The sequence below is a fragment of the Archocentrus centrarchus genome, chromosome 12, assembly GCF_007364275.1.
Source record: "Archocentrus centrarchus isolate MPI-CPG fArcCen1 chromosome 12, fArcCen1, whole genome shotgun sequence".
Lineage (NCBI taxonomy): Eukaryota > Metazoa > Chordata > Actinopteri > Cichliformes > Cichlidae > Archocentrus > Archocentrus centrarchus.
Window position 1 is genome coordinate 21,474,526 of NC_044357.1, and position 27,416 is coordinate 21,501,941.

The 27,416-nt window shown below is 40.5% G+C and overlaps 1 protein-coding gene across 3 annotated transcripts in view; it reads right to left on the reverse strand.

The window, feature by feature from the left end:
* Window positions 1-21,279, reverse strand: part of whrna (whirlin a) — a 172,025-nt gene extending 150,746 nt beyond the window's left edge. For 2 of the 3 annotated variants that reach the window (XM_030742695.1, XM_030742694.1), the window contains exon 1: window positions 20,443-21,279. In XM_030742695.1, coding sequence (XP_030598555.1) covers window positions 20,443-21,186 — 744 coding nt within the window. In that variant the 5' untranslated portion in view covers window positions 21,187-21,279. The remainder of the gene's footprint in view (window positions 1-20,442) is intronic. The other variant, XM_030742696.1, reaches the window with a different exon arrangement.
* Window positions 21,280-27,416: the final 6,137 nt, after the last annotated feature.

A 27,416-nucleotide genomic window follows, 5' to 3' on the forward strand; every position in this document is an offset into this window, starting at 1 on the left:
TGACATCCATAAGACAAACTCCATTGTTACAGAAAACTAGAAGATAGTTGCACAAATAAATACAAATTTTAGAAAAGGCTTACATCCCTAACTATCTTCAAATCACTCGACCTGAGATGTCTATCTGATGTACACATTTCTAATCCTGTCCCATTCTAGTCACCCCCCAATGAAACTCTTAACATCTTCAACTCTGCCACCTCCAGCTTGGCCTCCTGTCTTTTTTTCAGTGGCACTATCTCCAAACCATACATCACAGAAGGCCTCACTACCTTCCCTTTCACTCTTGCTCCTGTCCTTGTGTCACAAATCAAGCCTGACACTCATCTCCACCCACTCCACCCTGCTTGCGCTCTTTTTCACCTCACTGTGCATTGCTTTGGATTGTTTACTTCAGGTATTTTAAACCCACCCACCCTAAATACCTCTACTCCTTGCATCTTCACCTTTCCACCTGTCGGCCTCTTATTCACACACACACACACCTTCTGTCTTGCTTCTACTAACTTTCATTCCTCCTCTCTCCAGTGTGTACCTCCACCTGCTCACCCTAACTCTGAGCCCCTCTGAAAAGAAAGTAAAAGTAAGAGCTAATGCTTTCAAAACTCGACATTACAAAAGTGAACTGATTTAAGCAACAAGTTTTGATAAATCACATCTTTTAACTTCAGCACCACATTTTTGGTAAAAACTGAGATTTAAGCTCTTCTTAATGAAATGATATTTGTATCAGTCACAGTTAATGTCTCTCAAAGATTTTATGTAAACAGTCTTTGATGACTCAACCAAGAAAGCTTTATCAATCAGCTATACACACACACACGCAACACAACAACACTAAATTATTCACACTCAGGAACCCTCATCAGGCTTGGCTGCCAGTCATGTGACTATACACCTTATCAAATAATTACATGGATCACTTAAAATTTGCAGCACAGCACAACAGACCTTGAGCTGAATCTCACTGGTTCCTTCACACCCCCTCCCATGATTTCAACTCCTCTTTTTTATTATTCCATAGGCTGATGTGCCCCTTAAGAAAAAGTGGCAGACAGGAGATGGTATGGAGGATGCAGGAGTGTGTGTGTGTGTGTGTGTGTGTGTGTGTGTGTGTGTGTGTGTGTGTGTGTGTGTATGTGTATGTTTATAATACCTTGTGGGGACAATTTTCCTGACATATACTACGTTGTGGGGACCAATTGCTCCTTGTGGGGACTGGAACCTTGTCCCCACAAGGGGAAACCCTGTTTTTGGGTCAGGGGTCAGAGTTAGGGCTAAGGTATGAATTGAGTTTAGGTTAGGGTTAGGGTTAGGTATGTGATGGTTAGGGTTAGGAAAAGGGTAAAGGTAAGGTTTAGGCTGTAGAAATGAATGGAAGTCAATGGAAATTCCCCACAAAGATAGCAAAACACACTTGTGTGTGTGTGTGTGTGTGTGTGTGTGTGTGTGTGTGTGTGTGTGTGTGTAGGCAGGAGATAGGTAAGGGAGCTCCACAGTATCAGATGACCAGCAGGGCTCCTCTTCAGTTGTCCCAAACATAAAAAATAAAATAAAAACATCTGGGCCACTTAACCGACTCACTGCTGGCCCTCACTGAGTTTCTTGAAGGAAATATTCTAATATGACAAACACACAAAAGAAGATTTAGGTTTCTGTGGGGGGTCTCTCGCTCTCTCTCTGAATATGTGAGTGATTAAACCTAGGTTAAAAAAAGTCCATCAGAATGCCCATGTGACTTACACAACCCAGCCGCTCTCCTTTGAAGACTCCCAGTGTTTTTAACTCCACCCCTGTCCTGATAATTCACACATCAGAGGACTTCACAACCTCCCAGGAAGTCCTTTTCTCAGGAAGAGATTATTGAAATCGTCCTCTCTTGTGCTTACGTAACTCTATTAAATTCCTCTTCTTCCTCCTCCAGTAGAGCAATCACTGAATGGCTGCTTGCATCAGGCAGTGCTGGAAAATTTTCCTGTGTGTGTGTGTGTGTGTGTGTGTGTGTGTGTGTGTGTGTGTGTGTGTGTGTGTGTGTGTGTGTGTGTGTGTGTGTGTATATAAGTGTAAGAGAGAAAGTCTCCGGTATAGAACTTACAAACCAGAGCTTCAATTGCAGCAACAGAAAAAGCAGCTACTACAGTGACCAAGCCAACAATTATATGTAACTGTGCTGATAAAATACTAAATTCAAAATACTAAATTTGCAGCTGTAAGAATACTCATTAATAATGCGGTAATGAAGGGTTATCCAAATGATCGTGCTGTAGCTGAGTAGGAGCGGAAAAAATACCAGGCATGCACAGATGTGAGTCTGGTCCCAACTTCAAAAAGCTGCATCAGGTATCTGTTTAAAAAAAAAAAAGCAACTCTATTCAATTCAGTTCTATGTTGTTTTGCATCTAATATGCAACACACCAGCAGCTCTACACCAGTTGTTAGCGTGACAGCTAACACAGCCTGCAGGATCCTGACAGCAAAGGGTCAGGCACATTTTTGTACAGAAGGAGAGCATATTGGATTCATGCACTACAAAGTGTTTGGAGCTCACCTGGCCTGATGCCAGAGTATTGTTTTGGTTTTTTGGGGGATTTTTTCCTGATTGAGCTGATGACAGCTCACAGCCAAAATGCACTTGTTTTGCACAACAATGCATATAAAGAAGCGTACTTATCGGTGAATGTCAGGATTCAGTATCATCTGGATCACACTGGAACTGGGAAAAGTCAAATCTATGAATCTGTAACCAAACCAGGGATCAATCCACTACCTTCCGATTGGTAGATGATCCCCCTTTCACCTGCTCTAATGTTAGAAGACATCAGTAGGTCAGCTTTGGTCAGTTACATAAACAGGGACTAAACTGGGACCAAGGTATTGAAAGGAGCCAGTTAAGGTCGTTCGGGCATCTGACTGGGATGCCTCCTGGGCACCTCTTGGGTGAGGTGTTCTGGGCATGTCCTACAGGGAGGAGGCACCAGGACAGACCCAGGACATGCTGGAGAGATTATATCTCTCCGCTGGCCTGGGAACGCCTTATTTATTAATATTCTTAATAAATAAGAATATTTGTATTATAACAGGTATTTTGTATTATGCAGGTAATCTGAAAATATTCTCCCACCGGAGTTACTCCTTTAAGATTCCTTGTGGTGGCACTATCAAATTAATGAGGGTAAAATGAAGGGAAGTTAAATGAGATTATATAAAGAACAGAAACTTCTTTGGTTGCATAAATATTATGATGCATCTCAGATAAATGTCTTGCCATGTATCAAGTACTGCAGAGTTGGTGTATCATTGATGCCATCATAAACATATCCTAGTGTGAATTACTCTGATTCCCACCCCTACGGAGTAATGCTATCTTTTCTGTAAAAGAAAAAACCCTGCCTGTACTGACATCAGAAAAATGATGAGATTAAGAACTTAAAAACACACATTAGCGGAGTTTAAATTGGCTCTGGAGGTGGCACTGAATAAATCACAAGTTAAGAAAAGTAGACAAAACAGTTAAATCTGTAATCTATGCTGCAGCTCCACATATATTAAAAAAAAAAAAAAACTATGAAAATGTTCATTAAGTTGAAAGTGCAACTTAAAAGTAAAAAGATGGGTCACGTTTCTTGACAACTGCATTAAACTGGATTATTCGGTCTTATTACTGATTCAGAGGCCCTGTGGGATGCACAAAAAAGAGGAAAAAATGCAAACTAATTTATTTCCTTTAATAATGTATCTGTCACTCCAGAAAGGTCTCTGTATCTCGCTCTAATTGACTCTGAGCAGGATAATAATCACCTGAGCTTTTGTGTGTGGATTGTAGCTACAGACACATCTCTCCGTTCCCTGTCCCCAGCTCCTGATTATGTATGTCAGAGAGCAACAGACAAAAAAAAGAAAAAGTAACAATGGAACCTTGCAAATCCTCATTGCTATTCAAAGCAGAAATCCTGCAGCCTCATGACACCTCCAATGGCTGACATGGAGCCTAAGAGAAAAATGCCCAACAAGCTCAATTCAGTCCCAAGTAAGGTTAGGGCAGGTGCATGCACCTGATACTACCTGGAATCAGAATTATCAGCCTATACAGTAACTTGTGTTTGAATGAATAATGAGTTCACCTTTATCCTTCATCCATATATTTTCTTACCTTCTAATCTTAAAAATGCATAATGTATCATATTCCATGAATTAAATCCTCCTTTTTTTATTCACTATGTGAACAGATTTTGAAATGAGGCATTTCCTGAGTCGCTCAGTTGCCTGTGACCTCCTCTCCCCTTTAGTTCCAATGCTGTGCATCTCTGCCTAATATTAGTTTATAGTACTGTACTAAAGTCATGAACCATCCCAAATTTCTTCATAGGTTGCCAGGAGTAGCAAGTAGATGCATCAATTTATTGACATTTATGCAAACATACATATAAACACAATATATAAGGCAATATTATAATTCTATTTAGCTGGTGTTCCATGGTGGATCAAAATCTGACAGTACTTTTCTGCATTGATAATTCTATCAATTTTGACAAGATCTCCAACACCACTGGCTGAACTGTACCCCAAACCATGATTGAGTCTCCACTTTGTTTTATAGATGGCTGTAGACACTCACCTCTCTCCTGACCTCCTCCATACATATTGACAATGTGAGCCAAAAAATGTCAAACTTAGATTAAATGGTCCATAAGACCTCTTGCCACTGATTATAAGCTCTGCTCTTGCGTAATTTGGCAAACCTCAGTCTTTTCTGTCCAGTTTCCTCAAAATTTAGAAGGACTCGCCCGAGATATGCCAAGGTTTTGGCTAATAGCTCTTCAGGAATCACCTCGTTGGTACAACTATAGTATTTTATGCTTGTCAAACAGAATTATTTTTGGCATAGATTCAGCTAAAGAAAGGTGAACAAATTGTGTGATTTTGTGACATACTGCTAGTGACTAAATACACAATTTAAAATTTGTTCTTTGTTGTCACATGTAGAGAACACTGGTTTATCTGTTGAGTTAGGTGTAGGACATCCTTGTTTTGGTTTAGGGCTCAAAACCCTTAACCCAACTCCAACCCCAAACCTAATCCCTACCCCTAATCCTAATATTTTTCTAGTCCTCAGCAGTTTAAAGAAAAAAAAGAAAAGCAGTATTGTAACCTTCATGATTAGCCTTTGAGTTTATATACCTAGAGGCAGTTCTGTGTGGCATTTGTGTACCAAATACATTCAAAAAACATAATTTTCACATGATGTGTGACAGTGATAGTCTCACTCAGGCTCTAATAAAATCAGATTTCTGTTAAACTCAGAGCACCCTGAGGGCTAATAGAATGAGTCACTTCCCACCTGCAAAAAGAAGTGTCCAGAAATGGCGGGATTCAGCTCATTGACCGGATATTAATAGCTTCTTCCGGTGATTTAGCGCCATGGACTCCAGGTGATGGATTGGGGACACCTTTGCTGTGAACTGGAGCATTTGGTGGCTCCATTGTAAAGCAATTAGACCATTACAATAGAGCCACTTTGGCAGGGAGTCTATGGGACCCCAGGTGGACCAACTAGAGGAGAATGAAAATGCATCTATTAAGATGGACAGAATGATCAAATAGTTGACACCAAAAGAGGGGAGAGAGATGAGAGAGTTCTAGAAATTTAGCTCAGAGGTTAAATTGCAGAGTGTTTCCAGGACATGAGCATGTGCTAACGAGCGACAAAAGGAAGCAAGAATTACAAATGACAAGGTAAGGAAGCTGGATAAAAATCAACAAGTATCATAGCTTAATAGTCAGCATATAATTCAGTATGTAACATCATGTCTTGCACTAAATTAGACTGCATTTAAATTACAATAAGAACTCAGTGTGTTTCCATAATCCCCCACTCAATCTTCACCATCGAGCCTCCTAAGCTGGTAAACATTTTAATATTCATTGGTTCAGCATGCCACAACACAAAGCCAGTCAGAACTGGCCGCCGCCCATTTAATTAAAGCAATTTATAAATATTTTACATTATAATTATGAAGACAAATTGAACAGAGAAGCTACAATAAACCTTGAAACAGTGCATTTGCTGGAAGGGAAGGATAATGTGATTAAAACCAGCCATGACACATCATGATATAAATGCCACAATATGGCCAGAGTTGGCTGAAAATCACATAAAAAGATCAATCAGTTGTTTTTCTTTGGAGTGAACTCTGTCCCCGCGTTACATTTCATCACAAAAACAGTATTTATTAACTGTTCCATTCATTCATCAGCTTCCTTTCCATCAATCTTCTCTTTCTTCTTCTGCAGCCAAAAGCAGCAAAACAACACTTAATCAAGAGTTTTGTGCTCTGACTTGTGAGCAGTTGCTCACCATCAACCTGAGCTGAGCAAAACACTTTTCTAGGAGAAGAAAAATATGGTTTCAAATGTAGAGGTTGTAGGCAGGAGGAGAGTTCTGCTCAGTTTTGAGTGCCAAAGTGAACATCTGTTGGTCAGGGAAAATTAAACAGTTTGCACTGTGATAATATTAATTCACTGCGGGTTGAGTAAATGTTTGGAGAAAATTGTGGGAACGCTTCCAGCATTCTGTGAGGCAGCCTTAGTTTGAAGCCATCCCATCCCAGGGCATCATATGCTGTAGTTTTATCAAAGCATCTCCAAATTTCAGACGTTTCTTTTGGCATCCTTTGGGTTTAGCCAGCAGTGAGACCAGTGAAGAGAGAAGGGAGAAGTGAAGAGGCTTGTTTTATCCTTAACCATGATAAATTTTCTAAATCTAACCAGGTACTTTTCAGTGCCTAAAACCAGCCAAGTAGTTTCTGGGGCCTAGATGATAGACCATATAAAAGATGGATGTAGCCACGCTGGTTTAAGACTCCTTAATTTGAAGCCACGTTGGTGTTTTAAAGCCAAAATTCGTAACTGGACAAGAGGGTAGACTGCAGAGTTATAAGCTAAAAGTCGCAAGCTTGGTTAACAATCTGCATTAATAAGCTGAACAGGTGCAGCACACAGTCACATATCTGCTAATTAGTGTTAGAGCTGATTTTAAAAAAAAAATACTATAATTTAATTCATTAAAATTAAAGCACCAACTTTTTGGATGGTGTGTATCACACAGCGAGACAAATAATATCAGTTAAATAATTCAGACTCCATTATCCATCAAATATATTCACCCTGACTGGTCATGTATGGTAAATGGAGAGGTATTTATTTAGCACTTTCAGATTACGAGCAACCTCTACTACAAGCCTCATTCACCCAATCACACAAGCACTTTTTTCTATACCTAAGTGCTTTGTCGAACACACACACACACACACACACACACACACACACACACACACACACACACACACACACACACACACACACACACACACACACACACACACACACACACACACACACACGGATGAATCAGGGCAACTCAGGATTCAGTATCTTGCCCAAGGCAGCCGGGGAATTGATCCGCTGATGCTCCGATTAGTAGGCAACTTGCTCTACAGGAGCCACAAGGTATAGCAGGGAAAAATATGTCTTTTAATGCTGTAAAGTTGGGCATTTTTACATGGGAGTCTATGGGCATTAAGGTTCAATCCTCACAGACTCCAAGAAGAACTGCAGTTTTTGGCAATTCCACATTGGCTTCATTTTCCACCCGCAGAGGTTGCCACTTAGCCTACCTAAACCTAACCAGAGCAAAAATAAAAACTCCCAATGCAGACTTAGAGTGCTTAAATTTATTAGATTAGGTTTGACACAGCTGCCCTAAATCAACAGTATTAGTAATTTCCAAAATCATTACCTCTGCCAAGGAGGTTATGTTTTCGGTCACGTTGGTTTGTTTGTCTGTTTGTCTTTCAGCAGGATTACTCCAAAAGTTATGAACGGATTTCGATGAAATTTTGTGGATTGGTTGGAAATGACAAGAGGAAGAAGTGATTATATTTTGGCGGTGATCCGGATCACGATCTGGATCCAGGAATTTTTTTAAGGATTCTTCACTATTGCGGGATAGGGGGATTTTAATAATTTAGCTTCTAACTCTGAAACAAGGCACAAAAGCCTGTAAAAAAATTAGAGTGTAACATAGTGACATGTTCTATCAAACAACATAGTGAGGCGACGATCATTTTTTTATCGTTTACTGCTCAGATGATCCTAGCCTCTGGGAAAGATGCAAGATTATTTCACAGCATTTAGATACACGTATTACAGCGTCAGTGACCCTATGGCCTTGGCGGAGGTTTGCGCTCTCTGAGTGCTTCTAGTAATTTATGTTTCTGTGATGGTTAATCCACCAGTATGTGCAAGCTCTGTAATCAAAATGATATTTTTACATTTTTAAATATAATTGTTATCATGGATATTTTCTGATTTTTTTTTTTGTTTTGTTTTGTTTTGTTTTTTAAACACTTTAAAATTGGACCATGTCTAACCATTATCATTACCAGTGTGTGGTATCATCTGACCAAACAGCAATATTTCACACCCTGGGATGAGAAAAGGAGGCATTTTTTTCAGGATAAAGTCAGATTTAGAGATGTTTTCTTCCAAACTTGCAGACGATATGACAGCAAAGGCAAAGACCAGAGTCAGTGGATCTTTGCAGCTGTACCTTTGTCCTTGAGGCAGAGAGCCGAAGCTGTCAAATGTAAGAATAATAAGAAGGAGGAGAAGCGCTGATCCTCCAAACTTAAGTCATAACTCATTTCACACTTGTGCAACCACACACACAGTCGCAACTGGAAGCCGGCCAGTAAAAGATGGTGGCCAAATAACTGTTGGCCAGTAGAGCAGCTAGGTGCTAAGTGTCTTGCTCAAGGGTACCACAAGGGTAGTTTTCAAAGAGACACCAGCTCATTTGGTAAATCGGAGCATTGCAGCCAGCGCAACACTTCAATCTGTTCACTTAATTTACAGGCAGCTGCTGCCAAACTAAAATAATCCTTACAAGTACTGTATCTAAAATCAAATCAACACTGATCACAAGTGCAGCAAACCGCTATGAGAAAATAGACCTGCAGGGTGCACTTTAAAAAAAAAAAAAAAAAAAAAAAAAAAATCAATTTCTCAACCTCTAAAAATATGAATTGTAAAATTGGAATATGTAACTATGAAACTTCCCCAGCTGATTACTTATAATCAGACATGTTTTTGTATTGCAAGTTTTTTGAAAATGTATGTTTAAATATGCAAATGAGGCATTATCTCACTAAATATGCACTGATTTGCATAAATGCCCAGGAGACCAAAAACACCTGCATGTGTATTTTGGACATTTTATTTCTATAAGTCTATATATATATATATATATATATATATATATATATATATATATATATATATATATATATATATATATATATATATGAGTATATGTTATGGAAGCAAAATAGCCTCAAAAACCTCAAACGTGACCTGTGCATGTAGTATTTAAAACACAAAAAGAAGAAATATAAAGTGCTCATTCACTAACTGGAAGCTGAAAAGCTGTACTAGTTACTCCAGTTTACGTGATAGTCTTGGTGCAAAAACTTTTGCATCATGGGAAACATTACATGAGGAAAGCTGGTAAACCAATGAATCATAAGGATCCAGTTTTTCTTTTTAAATGATTATTCATAACCTCACAAATCTTTACAGCGTGAAACATCTGACAGTTCCCTTCACTTCATCATGAAAAATTCAGGAAGATACGTCCACTATGAGACAGATGTGACATTCATGCATCCGTACAGACCCTTTAACAGTGTGCCTTTATTACAAATCATAGCAATCACACTATGATTTGTATATTGTAAATATGAATTATTTGTAGGAGTCTGCACGTTCCCTAGTAAATGAGCCTCTTGTGATAGGAAATGCTATCAGACGCCCCAGCACAGTGCTTATGTAAGCCAACAGACTTACACAGTCTGTGATAAATGGGAACATGCAAAAAAAAAAAAAAACAAAAAAAAAAACCTTTGGTTTTAGAATTTTGAGCATCCTGAAAAGCTTGTTGGGTATGCGTGTTTTTAAGTGTCCTTAATTATTTTTTTTTCTTCAATTTTCGGCCACAGTGGCATTTATTCGCAATAGTAAAGACAGGAAAAAGGGGAAAGATACAGGGGAAGACACGCAGGCTAACTGGTGACAGGCCGGGACTCAAACCTGCGCCACTCACACCGCAACGCGGTATATGTATGCGGTCGCCGGTTTTACCACTAAGCCACCGAGCACCCCAGGAGTCCTTAATCATTTTCACTAACAGACAGCAGCGAATGCTTCAACTGCAGGTCGCTTGATCGTTGCTAATTATCTTAAACATATGCTAGCTGCAGTTATTAAGGAAAGGAGAATTTTTTTGTTTGCTACACTGTGATTTTACCAGCCCAACATTTGTGCCCTCTGCTCCTTAGTAAACAGCACAAATGTTGACCTTTCAGGATGCCTTAAGGCATCGAGAAGCACTCTGAACTCTGGCGATGCAGCAGGCAAATCTGCTGTCAGTGTTATTCGAGATGAAGGAACACAAGTATGTAAACACAAGGCCAGAGGCCGAGCCTAAAGGCACGCAAATGTGTTTATTCCAGACAGTTCCTAACCAGCTGTAACAGCCTGAGTTCAGAGGTCTGAGCTGCAAACTACTGTGGAAAAAGATTTTTTAAACAAACTCTCTTCGACGTGTTCTGTTGGGAACACACATGCACAGCTTGTCTATCCGTTACACACTCCCACTTTTTCCCTGTCAGGCTCGGTCAGAATTATTTTCTCTCTTATTATTTTTCAGCCCCCCCTCCCCCTCATAGTGAAACACAGAGGAGGGATTCTTGGCAGCTTGGCAGATGATTCAGTCCCTGGTCTGTCTCTGCACTGAAGACATCTGCAGGAACTTTCAACTCGTATTTCCTTCTTGTACGGGGAAAAAAAAAAAAAAATATTGTCATATTCAGGTCAGTGTATATGTATAGTGTTAAATCGCAAGTTTAAGTACCTCACTTTACCTGGAATAACTACACTGATCTCTGGAAAGCCAGTAAGTTTACTAGACTCACCCAGTAGGTTACATATCTTCACCTCCTTTTGCCTTTCATTGGTGTTGAATGGGGATGTTTCATTATTGTTTCAATGTCGACTCATTGCTTTGCAGTCAGCCTTCAACCCTTGTGAACGCATTAAGGATTAAATGACTTGTGTCTCAGCAGGACTTCAGGAAGCCTGCCCATCTTCAGTCAACTTGGCTGTTGTAATGAGCATTCGAAGGCTTCTCTAAAGAGATGATCAGGCAGCTGCAGCTAATTCAGAACACCGCGTCTCGAGTGCTCAGTGAGACCGTGAAAATGACTCATATCTCGCTCCAGTTCTCGGATCTTTTGTGGAGGCTCCTGATTGTCAATCTATGAAAAAAAAATTGTTTTTAAAAAAACAAAAACAAAAACGTGTGACCAGCTATGTTATAAACCATCTAGTCCCCTCAGGTCCTCTGGGATAGGTCTGAATTCTTTCAGTAAATAAAACTGAACAGGGTGACACAACACCCGCTCGCTTTCACAATTTCTATTTTATTTTGTCTTGTCATTGCATTTTGTTTTATTGGGCTATTCTACTTTATATAAGCTATTTTTATGGGCTGTTTTGAATGTTTTGGATGCTGTACGTAACACAGAATGAACATCTTTAATTTTGGGACATGACAGCTACAGCTTCTCTCTCTCTCTGGATAAAACACAAGAATTGAAGCTCAAAAGTGGTTGAAAAAAAATGAAGAACAAGGTGTATTTTTTTTATCCAATCCAATTATTTTGTTTTGTTCATTTTATTTCCTTTTGAAATGTTATGAAACTAAATTATAGCACTGAAAATTAAGGGTGTTTTTTTTTTTTTTTAATCTGTTGTAAATTACTTATTGCAAGAACCTGGAGTACCTTCACAACCCACCAGGGGGCTGTGGCCCACCCACTCATTATCCAGTTCAGGGTTGCTGGCGGGTGGGCTGCTACTCCAGTTGTCACAGACAAACATCTCTTACATCCAGTTCTCAATATGATGGATGCATTAATGATTGAAATTTCATTGGCCTGACTAATTTAAATCATTAAAGAATTGTGTTAGTGCAACTGTATTTATATTTGCTTTGCTATCTCCTTTCATGTATTAAAAAAATCATCCATTCATCCAGCCCACTGTTGTTCATGGCAGCCAATAAATCCATAGAGCGAACTTTTTTGGATGCTGTGCTTAAATGTGCACATCACCAGTTTCACTGGTGTCTTTTTCTTTTTAGATGGTGAAGAAAGCAGAGCAACTACCAGCTAAAGAAAGCTTTCTAACAAGTGCAAATCAAAGCAGACATACGCATTCACTGGGTGGACTAACAATGAGCACAACTGCAAGTTATAATTTTGGTCCATCTCTGCTTGATGACTAAAAAGCTATTTTTTTTTTTTTTTTTTTTTTTAAGCAAATGTCATGCAGTGAAAACCTGGTGTGACACAGCTTTAAAAGATTACTATGTACAACTCTGTTTAGCCATTTGTAAATAAGTGGAGGTTTTGATTCGGCTGACAGTAAATCTATTGCTCATTTGCTTATCCAGAATGTTGTACGCTCTTTCCTTTACCACTATCTCGCACCCACAAATAGCATCAATAATCCCGCCTCAACACCGAGCTTGGCTTTAAATAAGCCTCTGAGTCTAATTTTGTCTTCAGCACATTACTCATTCACACCTCTTTTCCCCACTGTATACTTGTACACAGGCTTAATCCACTACACTTCAGCAAACTTGTGTTCGGAGATGGCCTCTGAAAGCACTAGATTGTTGTTTCCCCCCCGATGACGTGTCAAGAGCTTACAGCTGAATTTTCTTCCTGACTCTCTCCTCTTCCTAAAAGCCGGCCTTGGCCTCAGTCCCCAGAGTCAATGCCAGGGTTAGCTACCAAGTCAGCATCTAGCCAGCACTAGTGTTTCATTAATCATCTTCTCTGTGGTGTGCCGAGTAGTCAGGAGATGTGACAGGATAGGGATAAGGACATCAATTTTCCTATTCTGGCCAGGGCCTTCGCAACAATAAGGCGGGCAGTCTTGTCTCACCATCAGCGACAGGCTTCCCATCTCTCTGATTTTGCTCATTTAATTGGTTTCAAGTCTGAGGAGGTTTTGAGGAAGAAACAAAAGGGGAACAGTGGTGTAGCGATGCACAAACAGATAGACAGTGAAGAACACAAGACAAGAGACGAGTTTGCTGCTTGACATGTTTACCTGTCTTCCTCCTACATAAGTTGAGGAAATGCTGTGTGCCCCTCCTGTGTTTGGAACATTTGCTTTTTTATCACCACCCTGCAAAGGAACCACGGGGTGAGGGGATTAAATACGAGATGAAAACTTGGCCTCGGTCTGAATTCACTGGGTCGACATATAGTCTGCTGCCAGGGACATTGACATGCAAAGACTTGGCCACGAGTTAGAGGAACGGGAGCCGAGTGGCCTGGAGCAGCTCCGCAGACTGCTAATGGTGAGTGTGTTGATTAGATGGCGGGAGGCAGATAGAAATCTTGTTATACTATTAATTGATTCATAGCTTGGAGCCGAATCCAGAGTTGTGACAGAGTTTGGTCTTCCTCAGTGGTGCAAACACGCAGCCCGGGCCCGGACTGCCTGCTGCGAAGAGTCTGCAGATCCTTAACCCACTTTGCATGTTATTATGCAGCACTCTGAATTTAATTCAGAGAGCTCAGTGCAATGGCATCTTTACCGCTTTAATGTGATTTTAAAGAGAATGCTGTTGCAGTTCAAAACTTAAAAACAAGCAATTATAAGATGAATCCCAAGTGATTATGAGTTAATGAGTTTCCACCAGGAGGGTTACGAACGGTGGGATTACTCTTGGTAACTGTTCATAGAGCCAGAGGTCGCTCGATGTTGCCTTTGGGCTTAAACATTAACATGTGATGTTTTTGTGGTGTGGAGGACAGTCAAAACATCTTTAGTAGAAAACGGCCGCCTGTTCCTGCTGAAAACAGAGTTAATGAGGTCGTTCAGCCTGAACCATTTAGTACATGTGCCAGAAAACTATTTCTGGACCTGCAGATTAAAATTTATGGCTTCACCTTACAAATATTTGACTTGACATTAAAAACAAATTAATACTGAGTCCTGAAGTTGGATACTTGTTGAGAGCAGAGTTCAGTTCTCGGCGGCGAGACTGCCGAGATGAATGGATGTCACAACTTGATTCATCAAGATCGCCCAGACAGCTGCTTATTCAGTGGTGAAACTTCATCTGTCACAAATGACAGAAGCTTAGAATCGCTGAGCTGTACAGACATGGCTGGTGGATTTTGAAATGACTAAACACACATATTCAGTCAGTTAATCATCAGAAAAGTTTATTAGACATGCTTTGTTTTGTTGTTTAAGGACTCCAATGAGAAAACTATTAAGAGATGCACTGATACATCAGGTAACCATATGAGCTTTGATTGTTATAGAAAAACCTGGAGTCCAGGCTTAAATGCATACTTGAGGAGAGCGAATTATCAAAGCAGAGCACAGAGCTGTGTGATGTATCAATTTTTTTTATAAATATCAATACAATTTATGCAATATAACTGCATAAATTATATTTTCAGCCTCAACACTATTTTGTTCTAATGAGGATGGAGAGGCAGCGCAGCTCCAGCAGTAAATAGTTTCACCGAGTTTGAAGGTAAAAGCCCTCAGTTTGTAAGACCAATATGCTTTAAAAAAAAAAAAAAAAAAAAGTGGTATTTTCAAAATAAAGGTCTTCAGTTTCATACAGTTATTCTGTTGACTACATTTTCAAAATAAAATCCCAAGGATAATAATGGCAGCTCCACAGGATTCGTTAAAGTCTTACTTATTCAAAATTAAAGCTTTCAATTACTTATTGAAATGTTATCTAGGTGTATTAATGATGTAAAATTTTTTAAATAAAAGCCTCTAGTTAATTCTGACCATGTGCAGATTTGTCTCAGATTTTCAAAATAAAAGGTCCAGCATAGTTTAGGTATTTACTTGGATTCTTTATACTCTCACTTTCTTTTTCAAAATTAAAGCCTCCAAGTACTTATTGAATGATATCAAGAGGATTTAATACTGTGATTAATACTGTGAAAATTTCAAAATAAAAGCCCATAGGTTATTTTTAGAAAAATAACATGATATATAAGTTAACAGCTTATGGTTGATCCCCTTGAGTCATGAAATCACCAAAGTGAAAGCTTCTAATATTTTTTTTTTTTTCACCTTTTCATCTTCCTTCATTTTTACCCAACCCATTTACCTCCAACTATTTAGCAGCAAGCCACAGACCAAGTCCAGGAGTAGCAACAATCCCACTGCAGTTTTTACAGAAACTGCAGAGTCTAGTTAAACAGATGTGTAAAAAAGTTCCTTGATTTGTGGAAACAACATACTTAGAAATGGCCCTTTGGAAAACCACCAGACTAGACTGACAAAAACACTGATTTTTACCTTGCAGAAAACAGGAATTGCTCATCAACTTTGTGTAGATAAGTTCCGAATTAATGCATTAAATCAGTGAAGTCAGCGAATACCACATACCAACTGAGGACTGAACAGTGGTAGACAAACAATTCTTGAGTTTTTTGGGGTAAAATTACTATTTTTTCTTAACTATTTTTAATCAGTAGAGTATGATTGAGTGTAACAGCTTCACTTCCTCGACAGGAAGAGCTGCCAGGCAGGAGGTAAATCGGTAAAAATGTTCCAAATATAGCGTACACTTAAACTGATATTGATTTGTTCTTGGTGGCCAAATTCTGTTTTGCTGCTGACTGTTTTCACAGATATACTGTACGTACATAAAGGCCAGATTAGATGAGATCAGGGCATAGGTCCCACATCCACCCAGAATCAACTCATCTTGCAGAAAAAGTCCCTGCTGTGCATGATCTCTTGGAGCTTTGCTAAATAACCAGATACCTCATCTAAAAATTTCCTTCTCATTGATGACAGCCATCGGCAAATGGGCTAAGAAAATGACATTTTCGGATGGCAGCGTTTGATGTTTATCTTTTATTTCCTATCAATGTGCTAGCTTAATGTTCAAAGACTTTGTGATGGAAGGCTGAAAGACTTTAAAACAACTAATAAGAATTTGTTTATCTGGTTACAAAGGGGGATAAATAACAAAGATAAAGACACACACACACACACACACACACACACACACACACACACACACACACAGGCACACACAACTTGGTTTTTCAATCTCTAAAATTTTTAATTAGGTTTTAGGATGTGCAAAAAAAGAAGTGACGCTAAAGCAGATTAAAAACACTACCCAGCATCTTCACCAGAATATAAACCATAATCTACAATGTTTGGTTGCACAATATGAGCTTGTATTGATGGACTCGCTAGTTTAAAAGGTTAAATTGATTACAGTTCTAAAAGCTTGTAATAAAATTTAGTCCAAACTGAGAAGGCATAAAAATAACTGAACTCAAGCATTAATGACCTCCAGGGGGACTTTATCTCAGACAAGGCTCCTCTCCTGCTGGCTGGATGCCTGCACTTTGCAGCTAATAACAGCACTAGGACATGCAGCAGTGGTAACGAGTAGCAGTCACAGGTACAGACATGGTATCATCAATATGGATGGCAGGAGTAGCTGAATTCTGAAAACTGGAATAAAGGAACAGGAACGTTGCAGCTCTTCATTTACACTAGCAAAGATGAACAGCATTTGCTCCACAGATAAGACAACTTGAAATGATTGAAGGAAAAAAAAAATAAAACAAACAAACAAACAAAAAAAAAAAAAAACAGACATGCCATTAGTATTCTAGCCAGGGTTATTATAGTTAACGAAAACGAACGAAATAACGAAAACTGAAATTGAAAAAACATTGTCGTTAACTGAAATAAATAAAAACTATAATTAAAAGGAAAAAACGATAACTAATTAAAACTGAATTGTGAGTTTACAAAACTAACTAAAACTAACTGAAATTATCGATAAACTGACTTTCATTTTAAGCCTTGTGGATTGATATGAAATCATTGTTTCCGCTCTCGGAGTTTAAGCTGGGAGCGCCACAGGACAACTGTGTGAGTGCGCATGTGCGTGCGCTCACCGCGCTGGTCCGCAAAGTAATTGCTGCGGTCTGCCGAGAAAGCGGCAGAGTCCCGTATGGAGGTTCTTTGAGTACAAACACCTGCACACGACCACAAGGTAATAACACACACAATCCAGCTACACAAGCATAAATGCGGACATGAGGTCGGACACTTCTGTAGGTTGTGTACAGAGGCCGCAAAGACCCTGCAGGTTTAATTAGCAGCATCTAACCAAGCTAGCTCCAAAACAGAAGCAGCTTCAGGCGGTGAGAACATCAGGATGCAGCTGGATTTGAGCTTTGACTCCTTCAAAGAGTTTGTTTTTGTTTAACACCACATGTAGGCGTTATTAATCTGCTGCACTGATGCTGAAGTTTATTGTGGAGTTTATTGTAGAAGTTATTGAGTTTGGGAGTTAATGTTTTTCTTTGTTTCTCCCTGTTGATGTTCATGTGTGTCCTTAATATTACACACATTTAGCATGTCTTGTGAACAGTTGGTTGTTGACTATATTTCTTTAAACTGTATCTTTTGTCAAGTTTTCATTACACAATAGTCACTTTTGCGCCTTGAATCTTGCACCTGATCAGGTATGAAAATACTAAAACTAATACTGAAACTAACTGAAACTAACTAAAACTAAGCATGAAACCAAAAATAAAAACTAATAAAAACGAGCAAAACCACTCTGAAAACTAATTAAAACTAACTGAATTAGAGAAAAAAAGTAAAAACTAACTAAAACTAAACTATAATGTAAAATCCAAAACTATTATAACCCTGATTCTAGCCAATACATAAATAAGGTGCAGTCATATTCTCCTGCAGCTTTGTGAAAGATTGTAGTCAGCAGATTTAAGAGATTGTATTAAGACAAAAATAGGACAATGAATGCTTCACTTCAACATACTAAAAAAAAGTTATGAAAGCATATGGCCTATGTATCTCCTTTACAGACACTGAGAGGGCAGACTAAACTAACAAAGCTACAAAAGGTATGACACCACAAAATGAAACAGAATACAGCAGAAATATGGAGAAATAAATAGAGGGCCCATAAACAATAGACAGTTACATATCATGTATCAGGGACCTTGACCCCATAAAGCCTAAAACCTCCCTCTAAAGCAACCACAGGGAAGGAAAACAGGCATAAAATGTTCTCATGTCTAAGCATTAGCCAATCCCCTACAGGTGCAATTTTTTTGATTAAATGCAGGTAGGGGATTGCCACGTGGCTGAGCCCTGAATTACAAAAGCCCAGATGAGAGCAGACAGAACTGGGATGACTTTTTCAAGATCACTGAAGGTTAGAAAGGACTCGGTCTGAGCCATAATCCGTGGTTGTTGGAGGGAACATAACAGTGACCTTTCAACTACAGATAACCACCATTTTTAAAAGGCAGCTTACAGATATCTGGGACTTTTGGTGGCTATTTTTCTTTAGCTCATATAGTTTAATAGATAAATTTCTACTCTCTGAGTGTAAGATACGGTATTGAAACTCTGCTTTTCCTGTGTTTGTGTTGGGTCTAGGGTTCTCAACGTGTGGGCCTACAGGCCAAAAACAGCACATGGCATAGTAGAAAGAAAACACATTTCATTCATCCACATTTCATGTCATACGGGACCAAGAGAGCATTTCTCTCCAGTTTAAATTCTTCTTTTTTGCCATTGTAGCAGACTAAATCCTCCTAACACTTACAGCTGGTGAAAAAAAATAAATCTATGGATGCATCCCAGCAATAAATAAAAATGTTTGATGAGTTCATTGTTCTTATGTGGCCCTCAGTTATGAAACTGCTGGTCTACCAGGATTTTCTCACACAACCATCTCTCAGGTTTACAGAGACTATTTTGACAACCAAGGTGTACAGAAGGCCATCTCTGAACACTTTGAATTTTGAAGATAATGGGCTACAGCAGCGTAAGACTATACTGGGTGCCACTCTTGTCAGCTAAGAACAGGAAACTGAGGCTACAATTTGCACAAACTCATCAAAATTGGACAGTTGAAAACGGGAAAAACATTGCCTTGTCTCCTGAATCTTGATATCTGCTGTGTCGGAATTTGATGTAAACAACATGAAAGCATGGATCCATCCTGCCTTGTATCGACAGGTCAGGGTGGTGGTGGTTGTGTCATGATGTGGGGAATATTTTCTTCACACACTGTAGGTCCTTTAGTACTGACTGACTATCATTTAAACTCCACAGTCTACCATATCCATCTCTTCATGACCAAAGTGCATCCATCTTCTGATGGCTTCTTTGAGCAGGAAAACAAGCCACAAACCTTAAATCATCTCAGAGAGCATAACAATGAGTTCTCTGTACTCAAATGACCATCACAGTGACCAGATCTCAATCCAGTAGGGCACTTTGGGAAGATGATGGAATGGAAGCTTTGCATCATGGATGTGCAGCCGACCAATCAGCAGCAACTGTGTAGTGCCATTGTGTCAATATGGAGCAAAATCTCTGAGGAATGTTTCCAGCACCTTTTTGAAGCTATGCCACGAAGAATGAAGGCAGTTCTGAAGGCAAAAGGGCTCCAACACAGTACTAGCAGAATAAAATGGCTGGTGAGTGTATATTCCTATGTTCAGTGTAATTATGCATGAAGAGGTTAGTTTCCTAATCTCTTAACAAAATGAAACAATTAAAAGGAGACATAACAATGCAGCCCTGCTACTGTGGGGGTGAGAACAGAGACAAACTGATGGGGGCGGGGGCAGGATGAAAAGCAAAAAGGGTGCTGAGGACTGTTCAGCACCATGGACAGTTCACAGCACTCATAAAACCAAGGTCCTCACCAGAATTCCGCCTAAACCAATCTTCGCTGCACACGTGCTCTTTTATCACCTCATTTACTAATAGGCGTCGTTTACGCTCAGTGTCATAACAGTAATGCTCAGGGATAAAGTCATCTTTATTCTAAGTCTACAGCTTCAAAGAAATGTCCTCCTTTCACACACACACGCCTGCTTCTATGGTTACCACCTGCTTTGACGGTGTCTGGTTACAAACACGCTTCCTAGAAGTAGTAGTTTAAAACTGACACTCCAGCGCTGCTACAGTACATGAGTGCTGATATTACAAAGCCGCTTTCACTGGACAAAATTAATTCCCCCCTGCAAATCGGAGCTTGTTAGCGCCAAGAGGTCAATTTCAGACAGGGGCCAAACACATAATTAATACGGGACGGGAGATAATCGTACACAGGATATCTAGGGAGAAGAAGTAGTTCCCATGATTCTGGTATACGTAACAGTACATAGAGTTGTTGAGAGCTATCAATTTCCCATTTAAAAGAACAGTTTTCCTTCGGGTGTATAAGAAAAATGAACACCTTACCTTCACTGCTTCAGCATGGGTGACTTTATCGAAGACTTTTTCGTTGACTTTCATGATCTGGTCACCGACTCGGAGACCCTCTTTCTCCGCTAGGCTCCCAGGCTCCACCAGGGACACATAAATACCGACTCCGTGCTCCGAACCGCCGCGAATGCTGAAGCCCAGGCCCTCGTTGCTCTTGTGCCGTTTCATGGTCACCTGGCGCAGCTCACCGGGCGGCTCGTGGATAAAGTTCCTCCCGAGAAGAGGCACCAGAGGAGCTGTCCCATCGCTGCTGGTGCTGAAGCTGTCCGGCGAGCCCCGCAGCGCCACTTGAAACTCGGGGGGGTTGTTTTGTGAGAAATGCCCCGGGGGCGTCGGGCTAGCGCTGAGGAATTCGCCCGGGGGCGGTTCGGCATGTCCGTTGCTTGCAACTAAATCCGATTTTAAGTAAAGGCCCTCCGACGTGTACTGCTCGAAAAGAAGCTGATCAGAGCGGGGGATCACCAGCCGCAGCATGGGCAGAAGTTGCCGTTTGCTGGGTGCGTTGAGGATGACATTGAGGGTCTGCACCAGGTCGTACACGTTGCGTTTGGAGTGGTAGACGTTCAGGCAGTGGATAAACTGCTCCCTCTCGAAGTCGTTGAGTAGGAGGTTGAGCGCGTTGTGCAGCTTTCTCACGTTAGCTGACAGTGTCCGCGCGCTGGACGCCACAGAGTTTGCCGAGGAGCTGAGCGACATGCGCTCCAGGTCGGTGCTGCTCATCCTGGCGGTGTGACCGGGACACGGCGCCACACTTGTGCGGGGTTAGAGAGCGCGCATAACGGGATGGAAGCGCGGGATCAGACCGGCGCTTGTCATCACGGCGACTGTAGGACTTGCAGCCCGGTTATACCCATGGTCCCCGGTACTGACAGATGAACCACTTTAGGCTATTAATGTCGCAGACACGAAAGAACAAGTTCAACAGAGAATTATGTCTAATTCAATTTCACCGTTCATCTAAATTATTTAGTTAATAAAGATGAGATATCGCTAACAGTATTCTGCAAACTCCACGCGCAAACGGTGCGTTAAGGCTGTATATGCAACAGCTGCGTTGGAAACTCGTCCTACTCAGTCGGAGAGCTTCGTAATATGCCACGTAAAGCTCTCAGCCTGTGTGTCATCAGCTGCCGTCTTATTTTCCAGGAGGTCAGGTGGCTACTGAGCTGCCGCTTCTCTGGTGTCCGCCTCGCCGTCAACAGCCCCACTCTTGGTCACAAAAAAACAATACCAGAACTGATAATAACACGTAATTACTCAAACAAATTCAACAAGAGAAACTAACAATTCCCTCGACGCAGAAAACAGAAAAAGAAGAAAACTTATTTTTTTTGGCTCCTTCCCTGCGTCCCGAGGAGTTCAATATCCCGCTGTGGTCACGGTTTTACTTCCAAACGACTTCAACCTTGCAAAAACATACACATCCACGTGCGTCACACGAAACAAGCGACATTAGTTGGTACGGTTTTTATTATCCGTTTGCTTGAAGCGTGGTGGTGCCCAGCAGTTACGTGCGTCCGCTTCTCAGTTGTTACTACAGCGACTAAGTAGACTGGCGGATCTCTCGCGTCTGATCGTCCCCTGTCAGGAAATGACGTAGCCTTTTGCAACCAATAAGTAGCTTGTAACCAACAACACACGCTCATGTAAAAACGGACACCAATAAGTTAGTAAATAGATCTTTAATTAGATACAGCATTAAACTTCCTTTTATCCAGGGGCATTTGAAAGATTTTATTAATCAGCTGGCATAAGGGGACGAGGGGGGCGGGGGGCCGGGGGGCAAGAACAAGGCAGAGGTGCCCCCAAAACTCAGAATATTTGATTAAAGATAAAAATAGAAAATTGTAGAAAACTGTTCTAGAAAACATTTGTTACCATTTTATGTATGTGTGCAGCTTTGTGCCCTAATGCAGATGGTATTAAATGAAAAGGGGCACAGCACAAGAGCCTGATGTTTTATATTGAATAACTATGTTGCATAACGGTGAAACCATACGGTGTAGCTGACAGAGTAGGTGAGGTGAGGGTCACTTTCCCATAGATTTCGATTGAAGGTTTGCAGACATGTGACCACTAACCATGTGGCATTAACTTATCTGCCATTTTGGATGTGTCACATTGTGGGATCAAGTGAATAAGGCCCCTGCCACACAGGTCTAGATACTGGTCCACAACCATTTGGCAATGACTGCTCATGAGGGGAAAATGAATATTCCCCAACCAGTTGAAAGTGGTTGCTGGATCCTTGATGACAGTCGCAGGGAAAATGATTGCCTAAGTCTCAGTCACACAGGACTATGGACCTGTCACTGACCCCCCTGGTAAAGACCTGTCGCTGGGGAAAAATTGGCCACATGCAGTAAAAACTCCATTCAGAAGAACAAGTTTCAGTATTTTCTTGCTGGCCTTGTCAGCTTTAACCTGAAAGTTTCACTGTACTGACATAAAATGCTTTAAATGTGTTTTTCTGTCTTAAAATCCACTTTGCAAATGGAAAACACCACGCAGCATCAAGTAAGTTTATCTGGCTCTGATTTTTTTCCTTCTTCTAATCCACATTTTCTGGACAGTCATAGATCTTTGTCCACAGGTCTCTGTCTGGAGTTTAACTAGCAATCCTTGATCCACAAAGCTTCGAGCTGTAGCCAAAAGGAGCAAAGTGGACTTGAGCTCGGCTCCCAGAGCGATCGATCACAAGAGCAAAACAGTGACGATATCAGCTGCGAAGTGAAGCCCTGTGCTCCAAGGCCATTGTGTTGACAAATGGCAGCGTGTGGTTTTGGCAGTGCTTCGGAGCGGAGTCTTCCTTAGAATCTGAAGCCGCTGCAGATATTCATTCCACTTTATTAACCAGTAACTGAAACGGTTGCAAGGCTGACTGCTCCCAGAAAAAGAATCATTGTGACATTTTAATTTGAAATTATGAACCAAGGTGCGCTGGGTGACAAAATTACTAATGTCAACGTAATTAGTGAGGTTGAAATTGGACCAACAGACTTGGAAAATGAAACTAACTCGGAGCATGAAAATGGTCTTTGGAAATGAATCAAAAGGCAGAGAATACGCTGAACATTGAAGGAGCAAATGAGGTTAAGGCAGAGCCGGCTGAAATCAGAGATGAAGTCAGAGTTCTGCTTTTTGAAAGTGACACAGCAGAACTGTCAGCAGGCGGCAACCCAGAGAACTGAGATGAAAACAAAAGTATCTCCGATGATATGCGTAGTTTCACAGGAGGAGTTTTATCAGTTAATGAATCTCTTCACATCAATCTTCTTCCTCCAAATAAGCTCCTTGGAATATTGATAGTTTGTTCCAGTTTATGGAAAAATTATTTGATATTGTGTCTACAGCTATCTTTCCATTAGGAATTGATCAGAAAACTATTTCCAATACTAATTTTACAAATGAATCATGCTTGTATGTTTTCTTCAAACAGAACGTTAATGAAAACAAAAATAGTTGACAGAAAATAGAAAGAGGCAACAACCAAACATGGGAGCAAGTAAAACCAGAGAATTTTCACAGTTTGGATTGAAACATGCATTAAACAAGTCACTAAATAACAAAACAGGGTAACAGTTACTGGTTCTTTAGCAATCAGCAATTTAGTTCAGGGGATTGATGCAGCAGTTCTGGAAAGTGTTACAGAATCAGTCAGTAAATACTGAATATAGGGATAAACCTTCCCATTCCAGATAACTACAAAAATCCATCACATCTCTGGCCATAAAAAATTTAAACTTATGGCTGACCTGCCCTTTCTGTGTCATGGTCTCAGTCTGGAGGGTTTTTACTTTGCTTTCTTTCTTTATCTCTTTCTGTCTCTCTCTCTCTCTCCCCCCAGGTGGAGTTGTGGGCCAGCTGTTCTAGTTGGGCACACCTGCTGGTGGAGCTGCTGTTTGCTGGACTTCAATCATCACTATTGTCCATCATCTTCTCATCAGTGAGAAGTATTTAGTGCCTTCATTTTCTGGCCACATTGTTGTCACTTTGAGGGTGGTAATTGTCTTCCTCTTCCTCAAAACTCATTTTTGCTTTGTGTTCTCTTTAACCTTGCTCTCTCTCGTCTGTTTCCAGTGATTCCTCCAGCAAAAGGATGGCTGAAGTTTCCTCTTTGTCATTCTTGTGTTGTTGAGGACATTCCTGAGTCCAAACCCGCTGCCACTTCAACCTGTGATCACAAGCTGGCCACCAGCGACCTAAGAAATACTCACCGGCAACTTAACCTGCCCGCCCACTCTCCACCGCTCTCTCTTCCAGTCTCCTCTGGACTCCTCCTGCCAGCCTGTGCAATCTCCACTGTCTGTTGATAAAGATAACCAAATAATCCACCAACTCCACTTCCTTCTGAAATTCAGATCAATTCTGGAACACTTACCTCTGGCTGAGTCTAACTCCTGTTTCCTCTCTGGCAGAGATTCACTGCAACTCTCTTGTAATCAGACTCTTACCTGCACAATTCCCTGCTGCTGTTTCCAGAGTTGTTGAATTCCAAACACGTGTAAATAAACTGCTGTCAGTCTCTGAGTTGTGTCCTTGTCATCTCTCAACTGCTCCCAATACTCCTGCTACTGTACCTTTGGATTGATCACTGGCAGTCCCTTTCCAATTAGTCAGACATATCCATCTTCGTCTTCCACTTTGTAAGAACAGAAACTCTTTGACTTGAATTTTATTTTGGGGAAAAGGACAAATGGGAGGAAGGGGCCTGGAGACGGGCAAGTTTGCTTGGTGTGGCCGAATAAAAATAAGCTTTTTCATGCTGGTGTTCAGCACAGTTCAGCACACTTCTTTGCACCTTTTAATGGGTGCTACTGACTGAGGCAGACAGTTTCTACAGGACTGACCAGGGTAAGATCATTACTATTACTGGTGTGGTATACAAACTGACGTCTTATTTTTGCATGTCAAACTGCTGTGGGCCAAATTGTCCTTTTTTTTGGTTTCTCCATGTAATGCAGGCATGAAGTCGGCAATGAGCTCTCAGAAATATCCATTTTTATGTAATCTTAATGATTTAAAAATCTTTAACATTGCTGAAAGTATTTCTTATTTATTGCTAATTATTTTTTGTCAAGCCTCATAATGTAACTACCATTTAAATGGCTGGTGATGCTGTTGAAATGGGCATCGGCGGCAGCTGTGAGTAAATGGTTCTGCAGAAAGGTTTTGCTGTAAAAAGCATGAATATCTCCGGGTCAGTGTAGCAGCTAAAATGTTTCAGGTGCAGAACTTTCTCACCACAAACCCATATACCCATTCTCTTTAGTCCAAATAAAGAGATATCTTACTACTATATCATACAGTGATATTTTTGATAATAGTTTTATTTAAACCATGTGGGAACAGTTTGGGGAGCAGAAGTGTGCACAAAGTCAGGGCTATAAAGAAACGGTTTTCCCAGTTTGTTTTGGAAGAACTTGAATGATCAGCAAAGAATTCCAACCAACAGTTTCTGGATGCACCACCTGCTTCTTCAAGTCAGGCCTAAACGCCCAGCATCAAGGGCAAAACTCAGTATTTCTGATTCCCAGAAGAGTGGAGGCTATTACAGCAACTATTAGTGATTCGGACTTGTTTTGAATGTTCAGCTATCACATGTAATACTTGAATATCAACTCTTTGTTTAACCATGAAACTAGGCAAGTGGCTTTCTAGAGAGAAGAAACTGGAGGACAAATATATAGGAATAAAGAGCTGTTTCAAAACTGATAGTAACTTTTTTTTTTTTTTTTGCTAGTGAGTCCAGAGATGTGATGAAATTAACACAAAAGGCACAGCACTCGTATATTTTTTAGAAAGTAAAAATATACAACTTTTGGATTTGTATATTTTTAAAAAATTCATGTCTAACACACCACAAACTAAGAAATGGTTTTCCCAAGCACTGTATGGTTGGAGGAGTCTGCTCGGTCAGACATAAATCACCAGCATGGCTGCAAAATGTCTCTGGACAATAATCCTGTCTTGTCGAGATGACACGCTGCAGCCTACAATAACTAAAATGTTTCCAATTACAGCTTTTAGCGTGACAAACAATAAAAGGTGAGTATGAAGTTGGTTTCATTGTAAAATTACAATAACACTGACCACTTGGAAAATAGTGATTTTAGGGTCTGAGAAAAATTGCAACTGTCTGTCTAAATCTAGATTATCTGAATTTGGATAAATGGCAAAAAATGACACAATGGTATTTCATTAGTTCAACTTGTGCAGCTTTTATAGTTTGTGACAAGATTATCGCTTCTTCCACAGAATTCATTCATTGTACTTATAATATCGGCTTTTCATATCATTTCCTCTATCACGTGTAAATGGAATTTTCAAATAACAGCATGTGCAGTGTAAAGCTAATGTGATGATGTGAAAGGAGGTTGCCCTCACAGTGAAGCTGTGGCCAGCAGCAATGGAAATTGACAAGTTATGTCAAGCATAATGGCTTTTGTCCAGTAAATGTTACTTTTTAAGTTACGTACCACAAAAAAAAAAATTTACATAGGCATTTATTGGACAAAATACACTTTGAGGCAGGGCAGTTCATCAGATTTTTATATCAGTTACAAATTGGCTTCCAGTAATTATGAAACAAGCTCAATGAGCTAAAAAGACTGGCTTTGCAGTGATACTCTTGGCTGGTCTTGTGGTCAGTGTACCCTTTACTCTGGAACCTCCCTTAAAACTATGACACGTTTACCTCAGTTTGCATGCATTTAGGGCGGCATGGTGGTAGTGGTGGAATAAGTTCCTTGTGCAAGGTGGCTATGCTCAGCCTTAGAGATGGAGTGAGCTGCTTGTCCTTCATGTTGAAAGGGGCTAGTTGGGGCATGAAATCAGGATCCCTCCAGGACACGCCCAAACTGGGGGGAAACCAGGCATAGCCCCAGAATTTGCTGGAGAGATAGCATATCTTTCCTGGCCTTGAAATGCCACAGGATCCCCTAGGAGGC